The sequence below is a fragment of the Dicentrarchus labrax genome, unplaced genomic scaffold (assembly GCF_905237075.1).
Source record: "Dicentrarchus labrax unplaced genomic scaffold, dlabrax2021, whole genome shotgun sequence".
Lineage (NCBI taxonomy): Eukaryota > Metazoa > Chordata > Actinopteri > Moronidae > Dicentrarchus > Dicentrarchus labrax.
Window position 1 is genome coordinate 20,512,612 of NW_026136711.1, and position 16,654 is coordinate 20,529,265.

At 38.6% G+C, this 16,654-nt stretch overlaps 1 protein-coding gene across 2 annotated transcripts in view; it reads right to left on the minus strand.

The window, feature by feature from the left end:
- Positions 1-16,654, minus strand: part of LOC127372529 (voltage-dependent calcium channel subunit alpha-2/delta-3-like) — a 69,785-nt gene that overhangs the window by 38,952 nt on the left and 14,179 nt on the right. Inside the window, exons 9-36 of one of the 2 annotated variants that reach the window (XM_051416361.1) lie at positions 15,910-15,970; positions 15,636-15,786; positions 15,344-15,418; positions 15,143-15,232; positions 12,696-12,809; positions 11,574-11,652; positions 9,893-10,026; positions 9,396-9,413; positions 7,901-7,972; positions 7,408-7,488; positions 7,233-7,307; positions 6,212-6,295; positions 5,884-5,955; positions 5,705-5,766; positions 5,525-5,592; positions 5,328-5,373; positions 5,117-5,214; positions 4,874-4,967; positions 3,579-3,674; positions 3,335-3,456; positions 2,594-2,671; positions 2,440-2,501; positions 2,306-2,350; positions 2,156-2,218; positions 1,145-1,215; positions 955-1,030; positions 646-686; positions 112-167 (exon numbers count right to left, since the gene is read on the minus strand). In XM_051416361.1, coding sequence (XP_051272321.1) covers positions 112-167; positions 646-686; positions 955-1,030; positions 1,145-1,215; positions 2,156-2,218; positions 2,306-2,350; positions 2,440-2,501; positions 2,594-2,671; positions 3,335-3,456; positions 3,579-3,674; positions 4,874-4,967; positions 5,117-5,214; positions 5,328-5,373; positions 5,525-5,592; positions 5,705-5,766; positions 5,884-5,955; positions 6,212-6,295; positions 7,233-7,307; positions 7,408-7,488; positions 7,901-7,972; positions 9,396-9,413; positions 9,893-10,026; positions 11,574-11,652; positions 12,696-12,809; positions 15,143-15,232; positions 15,344-15,418; positions 15,636-15,786; positions 15,910-15,970 — 2,184 coding nt within the window. Of the gene's footprint in view, positions 1-111; positions 168-645; positions 687-954; positions 1,031-1,144; positions 1,216-2,155; positions 2,219-2,305; positions 2,351-2,439; positions 2,502-2,593; positions 2,672-3,334; positions 3,457-3,578; positions 3,675-4,873; positions 4,968-5,116; positions 5,215-5,327; positions 5,374-5,524; positions 5,593-5,704; positions 5,767-5,883; positions 5,956-6,211; positions 6,296-7,232; positions 7,308-7,407; positions 7,489-7,900; positions 7,973-9,395; positions 9,414-9,892; positions 10,027-11,573; positions 11,653-12,695; positions 12,810-15,142; positions 15,233-15,343; positions 15,419-15,635; positions 15,787-15,909; positions 15,971-16,654 lie in introns of those variants that run through there. The other variant, XM_051416362.1, reaches the window with a different exon arrangement.

Consider the following 16,654-nt stretch of genomic DNA (forward strand, 5'->3'; position numbering starts at 1 on the left):
GAACCACAGAAGTTGACTAAACCACAGATAAGCAGAGAACGTGTCCAGTTCTCTCACACTTTCACCTCTCTTTTCACATACAACAAACATACAGATAGCAGCTATAGTTACCTTTAACTGAAAGATCGACATTCCACCAGCTGTACAGGTTAAATTCTAGCAGAAAACTAAAGAAAAAAACAAACATCACATTGAAACAAATGTTTCTATGGACAGAAAATAGTAACTAATATGTACCCTAACCTTAACCCTAACATTAGCTAATAGTTCACCAATGTCACCAAAGGTATGAATTGTTAATTTGACATTTATTACTTTTTAAGAACATTAACCAAAGGTTATTAAATTAGTATTAGGTAACCATTTACAAATGTGTTGTGTTGTGTGGACATGTTGACTTATGAACTAATCTTAGTATATAGTTGATAGGATGTAATATCTAAATACTTTTATAACTTATTTAAGTGATGAAACCAATGATAATTAAAAAAGTTGATTATAACTTATTTTTGTTCTTATCTAACACTCACTATTATTTAAATATGCCCCTATTATAAAAAAGAGTTACCACATTTTGTAAATGATATCATGTATTGTGTGGGCCCATATAATAAACACTTTTGAAATGTTTTGTGTTATTCTTACATAACAAGTTCAGTCAGGAGCCACCTAACAACAGAGAAGGGCTGAAAGAGAGAACAGTATATAATGTTATAATCTGTGTGCAAAAGGAAACAATGTTTAAGGTTTTTTTAAATGAGTTCATTCTGTACTGATGTTCCCACCAGTGTGCAAACACTGCTGACCACAAAGTCTGAGAAAGGTAACAAGGTCTATGCTGATGATTTTAACTCTGGTCAAACAAAATGTACAGTTAGTGCACCGCAGATGATAAAAATGATTGCATCATATGTGTCTATCTTTAAATCTACCAGCTAATGTTCTGTCACTTACATCTGATAAAGTGCGTGCACTGTCACTGCTCCCAGCATACTCTTTGCAAAGGGCCTGGTAATCTAACAGCGTGATCCTGCAACACAAACAGAGCAGGTTGTAATAAACATCAAATATGACATCAGGTATATAGTTTTATGGTTATTAGGTTTATCAGTTCAGGGCTCAGAGAAATGTTTGTGTCTCCGACCTTTTGAAGGACCCCATTTGGAGAAGTTTGTTCATAACAGCACCCTCCACCTCTCCAAAGAAGAGCCCTGTCTGAGAGAGAAGTTATGTCAAAGCACACAGACACATAGCTTAACACATCCAATTGAAAATCCCTCAAATAAGTTGTAATTTAAGATTTCTCTTAAAGAACTTATACAACACTGTGAAATACTCCACTACATGTACAAGTCCTGTATTAACAACCTTACTTAAATAAAAGTATGTACGTATTATCAGCTAAATCTATTTAAAGTATGAAAAATAAAAGTATTTCCTGTTCCTGTCAGTGTTTTACTATTATATAAGATGTTTCTTACATTATGAACTGCAATATTGATGGATCCACAGCAATCCATCAATATTCTATAAGATCATCATATATTTGTAGCGTTGCTCTCCTGTAAGAACAATGCATGTCTAAAAAGTAAACTTTTCATGAGCTTCAGCTTTGTGACGGTGCATATTCTAGCTCGTGTTATACAAGGTTCTCACTGGACAGGAGGGGTGAGTGACAAACTGTAATCTGAAAAGTAACTATATTAACTAAAGCTGTCAGATAAATGTAGTGGAAAGAGTTAATAGTATAAGCACCACCACTGGACAGACACTCATTAAAAGAGGAAGCCATCTTGTGGGAGTAATCTATTGTCTGCATAGTCATATCACATGTATATTCTACAGGGTTCGGTGTGTACTGAAGGTGGTGAGGCCATTTATATTATCAAATGTTAACATTATTGAATCTCTGTTCTGAAGTGAAAAATACAAAGGAGACTTTTATTGCCATCCTCTATCTTTCATCCTACTTCCCTCAAGATCTTCTAACTTTCCTCTTTGGAAGAAAGGTCCAGTGTTCCTCTGTATGCACTTTTGAGACTTGTGGGGGAAACATCTAAGGCATTTTGTGTTTTGTTTCCAGCATTTCAACTTTTGTTTCAACTTTTGTTCATATGTAGATGTGAACATGTATACATAAACATGAACACAGTACCTGAGATTGCTCCTCTGTGACAAGAATGAAGCCGTTGTTGTCAATGAGATAACAGTTAATGTCCTGTCAGAAGAATAAAAAGATTATGTTACCAAAACAACCAAAACCAGAAAAAAATGTAAAAAGTCATTGTTTTGTGACTGTTCTTACCCCGTTATCACAGCTAATGCTACATTTTCCATCAAGAGCTGTACACTGAGGACAAAACATTTAGTTTAGTTTCACACCTAGTCAGGGAACTCATTTTATTGTAAAACATGCTGCATTATTTGTTGTGCTTTTACCTGTCTGCAGGCAGTCCAGAACTTCCTCTGAAAGAACTCAAGTTTCATTTGGATCCCTACAGCTGAGCACAAGAGCAACCACATAAGAAACTGCACAATATCCAGAAATACTCAATAAGTATTTACATAAAGATAGTAATAAATGAGGTTGTACCTGCGACAATAGGAGACTTTCTGTCATCGAGGAGCTGGATTGCTGTGCTGGCCAAAACCACACTCTTATTTTCTAAAGCTGGGGATGAAGAGCAGATAATAAACTTCAGATTACACTTATTGCTCACTAGATGGCGCCCTTTACTCAGCAGAGTCAGTTGGCAGGCTCAACAGAAACTGCAGTACCAGGCTATTACTTTATAGTAATGGAGTCCAGTCAGAGCTTTTTCTACAGCCAGATGACTCTAATAATTCCGAAATGGGTGCTGTGATAAGACATTTCAGGTTATGATGGCAAAGACTGAGTGGATGCAGTCATCATTAACAGAGGAAAGGTGGTAAATGTCCTGGGGAGTGCAACTGAATTCTCCCTCCTCTGGCCAGCAGACAGAACGTGGGCCACATTAACTGCAGAAAAGCTGTGAGGGAGGTGAGCTGTGCTGCACATCCTATCAGTGGAAACCAGTAAAAACCACAATCCGTAACAGAAAGAGGGACATAGAAGAAGACTGATTAAGATGTTAAATGCTGAATGATTAAGGCAACCAGATGAACTACCAAAAGTGCCCTATATAATGCTGCAAGCGATAATTAAAAGTATATTGAGAGGGACTTGTGTAACGTAAGATGCAGATAATTTAGCATCAATAGACTAGTGTAGTTTGGCGCGGGCAAAGGGAACTTTTATTTGGCTCTGCACACTTTAGCTACTATCTCTTATTTCTGGTTTTGTTCTGCATACCTGTACTGAAAGGGATGGAGTAGACAAATGTGCCGGGGACCTGCTCTGCCGCTCTCTTGTACCACAGAGGGAAGTGATCAGCATTAAATACACCTTCCTTGTCCTCCGCTGTCAGGAAATCTCTGAGGAAGCACACAGAATGAGGGTAAGGTGAGGAGCAAAGGATCAGATTCATCAAGCACAATCACAGCCTCGCCTCGCGCTGTAAGTAATGATTAGGGAAATGTTGAGCAGCGGCACTCACTGATTGGAGAGCTGATCGCCGGGTACAAACAGGTTGGTTCTCGACAGGCCGGTGCGTGTACCCAGGAAGGTAATCTCCACTCCTTTGTCTGAGTTCCTGTTGGTGTAATGCAGAGCAGTGGCACATAAGCACATGTATACATCCTTCCATACATTTAGAAATGTATTTATGCAGTGTGACCAGATTGTTGTTTCTGCTGCTGATTGTACTGAATGGGAAGTTCTTGGTGCAGCTGATGTAGCTCTAATCTTAGAGGTATATTGTAAAAATACCATATTTAGAGAGTTGGACTGTATGATGTTGCATCTTCTCAAGCTTACTTGCTTATTATTTATTCATATCATGTTATTCATTTGTGGGCTTTTCATGGTTTTGTAGAAAAATAAGGAATTTCAAGTCCGCAATTTGAAGTCAGTGACTGGGCACTTCTCTTGATGTTTGATATTTTATAGGATAAAATATTAATGGTTTCATAACAAAATAATAATTGATTAACAAATTGCAAAGCCTTATATGAGACAGCCTGTTAAATAGGTAGGTTCACATTTTTCAAGTTTGCCTCACATGTCCGTATGTAAAACCATTTTTGGTCACTGATTGTATCCTCCTGTACATACTGGCTGTGGAAAAAAAAAACCTTCCTATTATTGTAAATAATGAGTCCACAATCCTCATAGTGTGCAAAAATGAATGAAGTTCAGCGAAAGCTAATACAAGACCTCAGCAGTTTGATTAAAACAAATTAAGTGTGTATCTTCCAATGTTAGTCTTCTATAAGTACAAAATACTCCCTTTTTGTTTCCCTCCCTGCACCACAAAGAGGGATAGAACTGTAAATTAAGAAGATAGAGCTTAATTTGGATAATTTAGACTGATGAGGCCTCACATTAGCCTGATGTGAAATAAGCCTGTGGATTTTGCAGTTCCTGCGGTCTCTTACTGTACCCTGAAATTGCTTTAAGAAGGGATCTATTAACAGCCTGTACACACAGGAGGAACAATTAACGCAACAGTGCTCCAAAATGTTACTTTATACATGTTAAGGGTTTGAAACTCTTTTTGATTTTAATGGCTGATAATGCTTTAAATATCAGTTATAAGCCATTAATTAGAATAATGTTGCAATATTATGGATTATTGTAAGACGCTTTCATTATTAATTTGCTAACGTGTATAACTGCAGATGACTTACACTTACTGATGGCTTATTAGACTTTAATTAGACTTTTAATAAACTGCCTTTATTCATGACTTACTAACACTTCTAAATGTACACTTGACCAAAATGTTCTTACTCCGACTTGTTGAGGGCAAGTCCAGTCCAGTAGGCCTCCAGTGGAGCAGTGACCACAGCATCAAATAAGACCTCCTGGATCAGCTCTCTGTCACCTGCACAGTTTAAAGACCTGATTAACCATTAGAAACCTTTTTGTCCAAAAACATCCATCTTGTTTACTATGTTTGATTACAGTTTGATCACAGATAAAACAGGCTCTCTGTAGTCTAATTCATTAAGGTCTGACTCGGACGTCTCTAACATTTCAGATGTGGTCTGCGGCCCGTCAAGAAGAGCTTGATGGCTTGAATCTGGGTCAGGTGACGGTGCTCGTGCTGCTCCTCTGTGTTGCAGTAAGTCCTGTGGCCCAAACAGAGACACACTGTTACATCACAGGCCTCAACATCTCTGATGAACACAGAGGGATAACCTACATAACGCATGAATGCCCACTTCCATAACCCCAGCGTTACCATTCATCTGCCAGGGCGACATCTGGCTGTTCCAGATCACGGAGCCCTGAAAAACACAAGTCAGTAACGCTTCAGCAATGCCAGCCTGGGAAGACTGATACAATAAACCCTCCCAAACAAGCAGGTCAGAGTGACATACCTCTCACTGTACTCAGGCTTTTATTAATATAGAGTAAATGACAGTGTGAGTGACATACCAGCTTCAACTGATACATTTCCTCTGAAGAAGTACTTTCCATGACCTCTGGAGAGAGCTACGCCGACACTGGAGACACGAAACAGAGGAGAGAATCAACCAGTGAGTCGACATTTAACTCTAACCAAGACATTAACTGACAGAAAGGCGTTTTAGGAATGTAATAAAACTTTTCCGTCACCTGAATGGTGTTCCTTTGATGTCAGTGTAGTAGTAGTCATTGTGCATCTTCAGGACACGTCTCTAAAAGAGAAGAAACAGAAGCGCAGATGAGATTTGCTCCTATAGTCTAGAGACAAGGGAGAGAGAACAAGCCTCATCTGATAGGGAGACACTAAACATCTTTATCTGCAGCCTCACCCCTCTATCCACTGTCTTCTTCACCTCCATAGAGAAAGTCCCTGTCCTCCTGTTCACCATAGCGTTGCGTAGCTGAAAGATAAAGCACACAAAGAGGCATGTAGAGCGGAGAAGTCGAGGCTGGGTCATTGATCCGGCAGCCTGTATGTCGCTGCCATTTTACTGGAATAATACAAAATGTACTGGACAAACTAATGAGCACTAATGAGCAATCCTGTGACAATGTAAAATCAAGGCATTGTGTCAGTTGCAAATAACACCAAAGCACATCTAGTGTTTCATATGGCACACAATATACATGTTTTGGTTTTAGGGCTTTAACACGTACGATATCATCTTTGTCTTCCCACTCCACCTCAGAGAGATCCACGCTGCTGTAGTTGGGCTTCCTCCTCTTCTGACCATCCTGATACTGCACACAGGAACACAATATACACAATTTAATGATCCCTTTTGTGTAATGATGTTTTATTTTGACTAAACGTTTAACCACGATTTAAACATGTCTGCTATTCTAACCTCACTTAACTGTGAAATCTACATGGGACACATAATTTTCCAATTTTGAGTTTGATATTAAAGAAATAAATAATATGTAGGAAAGCTTCGCTGTAATCTGTCTTTTGTGTTTTGATGTTAAAATAAAGACTTGCTGTATGGTCTTATTTATCAGGCCTTGTTTTGGAGGTTTTGCTGTCTAATTATTTAACAAATCGTCTGTGAAATTAAAACTGTCAGGTAAATTAAAAATAATTAATATGATTGATGGGATATCCACGCTCAAACAAGTCAACATCAATGCATTTTAGTGTACATGTCAAACTCTGCTACTGTCTGTCGTCTGGTCCACAAGAAACAAGAAAGTCAATGACTACAACCACAGCACAGTTTTAGCCACAAAGAGACACTCACAAAAAACCAACACAGACCAACACACACACACACAGTTGCACAGAGAGGAATAGCACTAACACTGGCACACACAGATCCACTAGCACAGCCATAGCTCCTGAGGAACCAGCGGTCCCAGGGCGAGCGGCTGTGGTCTCTGCCAGTGAGTGTTAAGTTACCTCTGGGAAATCTCAGGCCAGCCAGCCCTATGTGTGGCCTTTATCCCTGCATGCATACATCAAAGGAAAAGGTGGGGATTACAGACTATACGAGCCCATTTAGCCTCCTAACCAGATAACACATTTGTCTCTGTGTGCACTCGTTAATGGAGGCGTTCAGTTCATCATTTTGGTTATGCATACAATTGCATGGACAAAACTAAAAGAAAAAACAGGGTAAAGTCTGGGAATGCTGTGACACTGTTCTGGTGTAAAAGTAATGTTAAGAAACTAAGTTACCAAAGGTCTGAGGTCCGGGTGTGTCAGGATGTAGCCGTTGTTTGTGATAGCAAATGCGTACCCATGGATTCCTAACTAGAGACACAAAATACGATACATGAGGAAGTAACTTTAAAAAATTTATATTAATAAATTCATTTATTCAAAGCAAAAGTACAAGAACAGCTGATTGTACCATATGTTTGGGGATAAGCTTCATCAGCTCCTGCAGAGGGATGTCTGTTCCTACGACCCCCAACAGGATACCCTGGTTCTTCTGCATGAAAAGATTCAAAACACACAGTCACAACTTTAGATGAAAACTGAATGAATATTCAATCATTCAGCAGTGGTGGAAGAAAACCTCAGATCCTAAAAGTGCAAAAATACTCAATACTCATGTCCAGATATCATACTAAAGTACTAATGTCTGTAAAACGTCTCTTTGGTGGAACAGTTTGGATATCTCGAACGTGGACACTTTGCTTTTTCCTAATTTGTCACAAGCCAAAAGTATTGTGAGCTCTTCATTTAATCCAGAACAATGTATTAAATTTTATAAGCGTGTGTTTCTTTTTTATTTAATATTTGCCTTTGAAATGTTGTGGAGTGGTATATACTAGCAAAAAAAAGTATAGTACAAGTACGTCAAAATTGGACGTTACTTTCCACCACCGTCATTCACTCACCGTTTCATTCTTTGTGCTGAAGACAGGCATGGCGACTGTAGTCATCAGACTTGGGCCCGCTTTCTCATTTAACTGAAAAAAAAAAAAAATGTTATCTTAGCTAAAAATAATATGTAAACATCAGTCAAATGTAAAAACTGCACAGAAAAAGAAATACATTTAAATGACATTATACTATACTGCATATATATTCAATATTTAGACAAATTAAAATTCCAAAAGTGTTTTGTCCTTGAATTGCTAACTACAGCATTGATACTATGTTATTGATGATGTTAAAACAATAATTGTATTCCTAAACAAAACCTATAAACTATTTTAAATGAATATTAAAAAAAACAACTACAAAAAAAACCATTGGACATGGAAACGTTTATCAATGTACAGTTTCAGTATAGCAGCTCATTACCAATGAGGAGACAGCGTAACTGACATGAAATTCAATTAAAATTTCCAGATTGAAAAGAGAGGAGCGTGAGTTATTGAGTGGGGAATAACAGCCTCAGGACTGGACAATAACTAAGCCAAAGGTGGCTTCAAATTCAAGTAAAGAACAATTAAAAAAAAAAAAAATTTACTCGCACAAAATGTTTAAAAGCATTCAATTCCAAAATCATAGTCGCAGTCTTTCTGCTGTCAAACTTGAACTGTGTGAGGAGAAAGGAGATGAGGTCAGTTTGGTAGGATGAAGGCTGACATAATTAAGCACATGAGCACCATTAAAGTAGGTCTGCTATTCCCTCACCTTGACGCAGCTGAGTGTGCGTGTGTGTGTGGTTTAGTTGATGTTCATTTGTGTGTGAGCAAACGAGCTGTGAACTGCAGTGTGTACTTGCTAGCTTGACAAAATGAAGAATGGTGGGTCCTTAAATGCACACAATGGAAGTGGAAACTGGACTGCTTCAGTCTACACACACACACTCATACACACTCAGGTAAAACCATGTACGCCTAACCACCTCTCTCTCTCTCTCTCTCTCTCTCTCTCTTCCTTTTCTTCCTCTCTCTCTTTCTTGGTCTCTTCTCCAATGTCAGTTTTATTATGGGCTTTAGGAGATAAAATGCAATGATCCACAGAATGATGAATGGTGTGTCTGAGGCTGAGATACAAGAGCACACACTCCAGAGGACAATCTCCCAACCCTTCTGTGTGTGTGTGTGTGTGTGTGAGTGTGTGCATGCTCATCGCCTCCATACTGGAAAGTACAATAAATGCTCCTCTACTTCTCCTGCCCCTCAGAGAGAAGAGCCTCTCCTCACCTCAGACTTCCAATGTAATATTAAAGCACAGTGTTGAAAAGTATGGCCAACAATAAGCAGCTATTTAACCTCTCAAGTCACTTCTACTCCCAGTGGACACCTTATATTACCTGCCCATGATCTCCTTTCTGACACAAGTTCAGAACCTCTTCCTAAAGCTTCCGGTCGACTATTTTATAATACATATGTTTCTACCTGAGAGCGCATAAAGATCAGATCACATGTAGATATTTACCTTATGAGCCTGGGAAAGCTGAAATGAAAGAAAAGACACACAAAGATTGAATCATGCAGTAAGTTAAAGCCTTCACATTGTGCATTGACTTTGTGGACACAGATGTACAACATTGGGGGGGGGATCCATGCAGATTAATGAAGCTCATAATGAGGAATCATTCCAGCAGTATGAAGAATAATGATGAGAAAGCAGACACACACATGTGCACACTTACTGTACAGTACATTGGTGGACAATATAACATGAACATCTTGCAATATGATATAATGCAGGCTATCAACACCTCTCTGAAGCAATACAATGTACTGCATTGCCTTGTACGTGAGAGATTCTTGTTATTTTGTCTGGCCTCTGTAGAAAGCACCTTGCTCCACACTACATACAAGCATGCAATCTCACTATATAAATGTATATTGGGAATGAGGACTAATAACTTGGACAATTGCAGTATACTGCTATTTATACTGCTTTAGACTAAGAAGTAAAATGCTTACAGCGCTGTCCACGTAAGCTTCAGTCCACACTGTGTCATGCTCGTGGTCAATAACCTTCGGGCGGCTCATGACGTGAAGGTACCTCATCACGTTCTCCTGAACGTCTGCTAAGGTGGAGATCTGACTGAAATATCCTGCAATTAAACACAAACATATTAACCTGAAATGAGGCCCAGCTTCCATATATTCCACAGTGTACAGTCCTACATGCATTTGGACCATTTAAGACTACACATCCAAAAATAAACCTGATATCCAGTGGTAGAAGAATCAGATCAGCGATGTTTAGCCCTGCATCTAAAACTTAAATAAAAGTACTATCAGTGAACAGGGCTGTAACTCAGATTTTTTGAAATAATGAAATCATGTGACCAAGTTTCCCCAGTGCACAAAAGGTGCAAGGTGTCTCTTTTCCTTGTTATTAAGATTTTTCATATTCATTTATTCAGTTTACTGTTTAATGTAAAATTCTACATTTCATAAATTAAAATGTTCTATATGAAGGATTAAATGCTGTCTTCTTCACACTGCATATAAAATATCCATCATGTTTATGTTTTTAATTGTAAAGGCAACCCACATTGCTAAACCAACACAATTGCTACAGAGCTATCAGCAATATTAAGCATTAAAGAAAGTAGTAGGAGTAAGAGTGTGATTGTAAGTATATTTTATATTATTTGTTGATTATTAATGATGATCATGTAAGCAGCATTGTAGGAAGGTGGAGCCAATTTTAAAGCCCCAATTCTGGCTTTGGTAACTCCTACTGGAGACAGAACACAATACATGTTCATATACACCTCCCCTTCCTCCAAAGGTATTCAATGGATTTAATCAGGGATAGCAATATGTAGACAACAATTTTAACCAGTATTTTTCTGTAATGTATGTATACCAATACGAATAATTTAAAAGATGCTTTAATGGCGTTAAAATGATACACAATGGGGCATTAACTGACTGTTGGGTAGGGTAGTTAAGTCTATGACATTATTCTTAATCTGCAAAGTAACCAGACATGATGACTGTAAAATCATAGAGAAAAAGTACTTCCTTCTGAATGTAGTGCACTACATATGCACTAATGTACTTAGTTACTTTCCACACCTGTCCCTGACATTCCTGTACTGTACTGAGCCACTCTGGAAACAGGTTTCTAGTGGTTCAGCTTAAAGCGACACAGGAGCCATTTGACTTGGTGTCAGTTCCTGCTGATGCTGACAATGCTTCATATTGGACATGTAAGGTTATTCCACAGTGGGGGTCTATATGGGGAAGGATGTTTGGGGCTAGTCGCCCCACAGTCCCTCTGTGATCTGTTTTCCTGCCTGCGACTTTCCTTTCCAGAGGGCACTCATCCGGAGCGTTGACACGTGGGAGCCATCAGCAGCGAGCAGCCGAGGGGGAGACACTCTGACAGGAAGAGGGATTAGAGCGGATTGACCTCTGACCCCCCCAAGTGCCACTTCATTGCCTCTTGGCAGAAAGAGTCTGAGCCAGCACACATGCATGCACACACAGAACCATACACACAACATACACATACACAGCCAAACCACATGGATACCAGAACACATCCTCAACCTATCATATTATTCCACAGAAACACCACATCAGACCGTATCCGACACTCTGACATGAAGCTGTCTTAAGAAGCATTTATCAAAAAGTCCCAAACCTTTGTTGGCACAAGCCATCCATTTGAGGTTATCAGCAAAAGCAGACTCTCGGCCAATCAGGTAAGGGAATATTCGCACCTGTGCAGAGGACACATAGATGTCGACAGCTTCAAAGATGGAAGGATTAAAAAAAAACATGCAAAGTGATGTGACTCCTCAGTACTTTATCTTCCTGTCCTGATTCTATCTGGCTCTGGTGCAAGAAGTCGCTGCATGTTTTTACATCCTCATTAGGAAACATTGAGCAGTAAGCTGCTTTTCCAGATCTTCTCTTCATTATTTACCTATTTTCAGTCCATCTTTGTCCACATTTTAACAGTAAGTTGTGGATTTTTTTCACTCTCTGTAGTTCAATTCAGTTTATTTTCTTTTGTTGGGGGTTGGGCATGGGGGCATGTGCCACTGTCCTTTCAAAGAACGCTGTGTGACACTTTGCCAAACCTGCACGGCTCATTGGCTCCAGATGCTTTGCTAAGCATAAAGCATATAGAAAAAAAAAACTGAATGGCTGCCATATAGCAGCCCTGAGGGTGTCTGAGGGGGGGCAGGGTTGCCTGCCAAATACTGCCCTGTACCCTGCCAAACACTGCCAACACACATATGCTTGATAGGACTGAACAAAAGCCCCTGAGCTGTTGTTTTTATTGCTTTGTGAGTGGCACAGCAGTCCATTTCATTTCAATTGCATTTAGGTCTTACAAAGGGAGGCTAACAAAAGATTTTAAAACCAGCCTTGAGTCCAAGAAGAAGTGTGGAGAGAGCAAAACAGTGCAGGGACGACGACCAGAGCACTGTTTATAATCTGCCCTTGAAAGCAGTTAATTTCTCATGTTTTATTCCTCGTGGGGGAAACATTTCTCTGTAATGTGTCAACGCATTGAAAAACACCATATTGACAAGGATCTTACATTCCAGAGTAATGAGCGGTAATGAAGTAAGAAACCAATTCCTCAAAATGTCAAGACAGGAGCTCAACCTGGCATAAAGTATTAAAATGTCCATCTATCCCCGGAGGAAGAAAAGTGCAGGGCAAGCAGAAACTTCAGAAAAACGACATGTATAACATTGAAAATTAGACATTACGTGGAACTGAAGAGAAAGAGAGAAAGAAAGAGAGTCACCTTTCTTTCTGGCCAATTGTACTTCTCAAAAACGTCATCATACATTTCAGTCGCCCCGTCGGTCACTAGCATTATGGCCTGGCTGCACACGCTGCCACGTCCAGTTTGATTAAACTGCAGAATGAGACAAAACACATAAGGATATACATTAAAAATCAAATCTGAGTTGTTATTTAAAAATTACACAAACCAGCAGTGTCTGTTGTATATGAGGATTATGTTTGATAAGGCAGCTGTGCAGCCATCTGTCAATAAAATACAAATAATGTCTTACTAAATAAACCTGAAGAGTGTAGTACACTTTATTCTGATGCCAGAAGATGTATCACAGTAATTAAGTGGTTTATTGACCTGTAACAGAGTGAATGTAGGGAGAAGAGGAAGAGGAGCATGTAGTGACACGATCACAGGACAGGACAAAACCTGCTGAGCAGTGCTGCTCTCAAATCAAACAGGCCAAGCATCAGAAGGCCTTCAGACCCCTCACACACATACATACACACCCACAAACACAACATGCTAGAAAATGCAATGCCATTTGTTTGCAACGTAATGTAGTTAGGTTAATGTCTGACAACTGTTTCATCACTGCAACAGTATTTTTTGGTTCATGTGGGCAAACACCATTGACACAATACATAAACACAACATTGTCAATAGAAACAGCGCAACACGCATCTTTCGATTTCTGCCTGATGAGGTGACCATGAAGTTTTGACATTACAGGACAGCAAACAAAAAGAACTTGTGTGGAGCCGTCAGTAAGGCTGTACTTCACTTAATCCAGGTATTAAAGATTAGTTAGAGACAGTGATGCAGCAAGAACTCTTAAAGTTATTCAAGTTAATATGACATTAACTCTAAAATGTTTGATACGTCTGATTTTATAAAATTGTAAACTATAATGTTCATGTTCAGGTACCTTAGAATGAATAGGAAAAGTAAGATGATAATCCACAGTATTTTAATGTAATAAAATATGAATTGTTTTGTGGATATTTTGACACGTCATAGTAGGAAATGCACAGGTGTTATTAATAACATTAAAGATGACTTTGTTCTAATAAAGTGCCTCAATAAGCCAAAACAGTGTGAGTCAGCAAGCACAAAACCAAACCAGGACCCTGAAAATGGCAAAATCAGCCATCATTAATTTTATTATTTACACCTGCTATTACATGTCAAATTCTCTTCTCTGAAAAAGGCCTTTGAGAAAATCTTTTGAAAAGTCATTATTAAAGATGTTTATCCACTATCTACTGTGCAGCAACTGTCCTTTAGCCAAGCATTTGTTTGAAGGTATATTATGCCTTTTGTTTCAGTATTGTAAGTGAAAAATAATCAGTGAAAATAAATGTTAATGGAAAAAAGACATAATCAACAACAGGGATCATTAAGTAATTGATGTTGATAAAATTGAATCAGTCTTAAGCCCTCCTTGTTTGATAAGTAAATCTGATCTTCTTCTAAAATAATCCCACAAGGGGGTGGCTTACATATTTTGTGATGCTAAAATATTTTATTATATGCTCGCTGTTTTCTAATTCCTTCATATTGACCTGTGAGAGGGGGAAACTGTGTGGGCTTTTTTCTATCTGCTCTCATTCAGCTGATCAACACTGGGTGTAAAAATGGTGCAGTGCTCTTCAAGTGTTTCTTTTAGATTTGGTCCATGATAGGCTGTATTCTGACTTCATTGGGCAGTTTTGTAACAATGAATTTCAGTAGTAGGCTACTGGATACCTGATTACCATATTCATTGCAGGGCTTTAATTAATCTGACAAATGCAGAGGTAAAAGCTGCGGTCCCTCAGCTTCAGCGGCGCAGCCAAAGCTCGCCTGAAAACAGGGAGATAAAAGGAGTGCGGCGTGGCTCCTGGCCTTATCTGCTTTTGTGTTCCAATCAGCCACGTTATTAATCATTGACATTAATTAGAGCCATTAATCACGCCTCAGAATAGATGTGTCTGTGTTTGGAGGGCGGAACAGGGATAGCACTGGAGCGTTTCGACAGGCGACACACCTCCCAAACGCTCAAATATATTTGACTAGAGTGTGCTACTTTTTATGATTAGCTGAGAACACGCAGAGTGTTGTACTTGAACACTTTGTCACTGAAAACAAATGCGGCTTGTAAAAGGAAAGTTTTCCTAATGTTCTGGTCAAGTGGAGTCCGTCAATTAAGTGAAAACAAAGTGCATTTGTGATAGCTGGGCACAAATTCATTATTTTCTTATGTCAAATGAATCAATAAATAAATGAATCTTGTTGTGAAAACTCACAAATACTCAACAGCATTGTCACATAATCAGTAAACATTAAAACATAATTTTGTTGAGCTGCTTTGCGAAAAACACTTATTTAAGATTTATGTTTGCACAGCATCCCTATTAAAGTGACAGTCACAGATACTTTTATGTAAAGAGGTTTTCTGTACTGGAACTTACATCATTTAAGATAGTGAACGCTTCGGCCAGAGCTTCACCCAGCAGCCCGATCCCTTTGGCAAACAGCTTGTCCAGATGTTCACGGAAATGCTAAGAGATAACGACAATAGTGAAAAAGAAAGGTTTTAAACATTAATCACACTAATTCAACCCGATACGATCCACATACATTCATCACATGTCAGTTTGATTGCGACTCACATCTTTATTGGTTCTGTCGGCTCGGACCAGCGTGCCATTCAAACAAGGCTCCACGTAGTGGATCTCCTGATTATACTGACCAAATACAAACATTTAGGTATATTATTGTCCATGGAAGCTCCAGTTATCTGAAATACTTAACATAAATGACTTTGATAAAAAACAATTTTTTTAATAAGATTAGGCTACAGAGAAATAGGATATAAAGGACATAAATGCATATAAATGAACAAAGATGCATACCTACGGACACAAACTGAGAAAAGGTTTGTTTGGTTCAACTAAAACTTACTGCAATGACGTTGAAGAAGTCGTCATCTCCAAGTGTGTCTAATATGGAGGAGACAGTCTGCCTGGCGATGGTCAGTCTCAGCCCTTTCATGCTTCCACTGACATCAACTAAAATTACAACATCCTTAGGAGACGTTGCTGCCTGAATGTACCTGAAATATAGAGTTAAATTACACAGGTTGCAGGATGAAAACGAGAAAATAAATAATATATATTTACAAACATACGATGCAGCAACAATAGCAGTGCATTTGGTCTGGTACATCGAGGCTTACCATTTCCTGTTTCTACAGTCAAAGCCAATAACACCATGTTCATCTGGATGCCACTTCACTCCTGGGAAAGAGATCAGAAGTCAATTAACAGAAAGTATAAGAGACAGAAAATAACAACGTTTCACAATTTCACACACAAGCAGACTGACACAGGATATCAGAAATACAACTATAACACAGGTCATTCAGCTCAAAGTGTAACTGGAACCCATCAAGTCACTGTAATCCACCATTTTACAATATACAGTATGCTACACTGTTGTATGTATGACACTTACTGTAGGTATTTAAAATCCCCTCTAACAATGTATGCATTCACAGGGAGGTTCCAAAAAAGGCTGTATGTTTTAAAGGCTTTGGCTTTACAAATTGATGACCAGCAATTTTGTTTTGGATGTATTGATCTTATTGATTAAATCTATCATGATAGATGTTGGAAGAATCCTTCATTTAAGTAAAAGTAACAATACCACGCTATACCAATACTCCATTACAAGTAAACATAAAGTAAATGTCCTCAGTCCCTTTTTTACTATGAGCAAGTTGGTCCTATATGAAGATTTCTGTATGTTGCCCTGAAAGTAAGTAATAGATTAGTGTAAAATGGAAATGTAACTACCTAAAAATGTACTTTACTGCCTATTTAAACTACATTTTGAGGGCTTCTTTATTTTGACTTTTTATATCAGTATGTGCAAAATGTGAAGAGTTCAGTAAATGGTGATTTTCAAATAATGTTTAAATG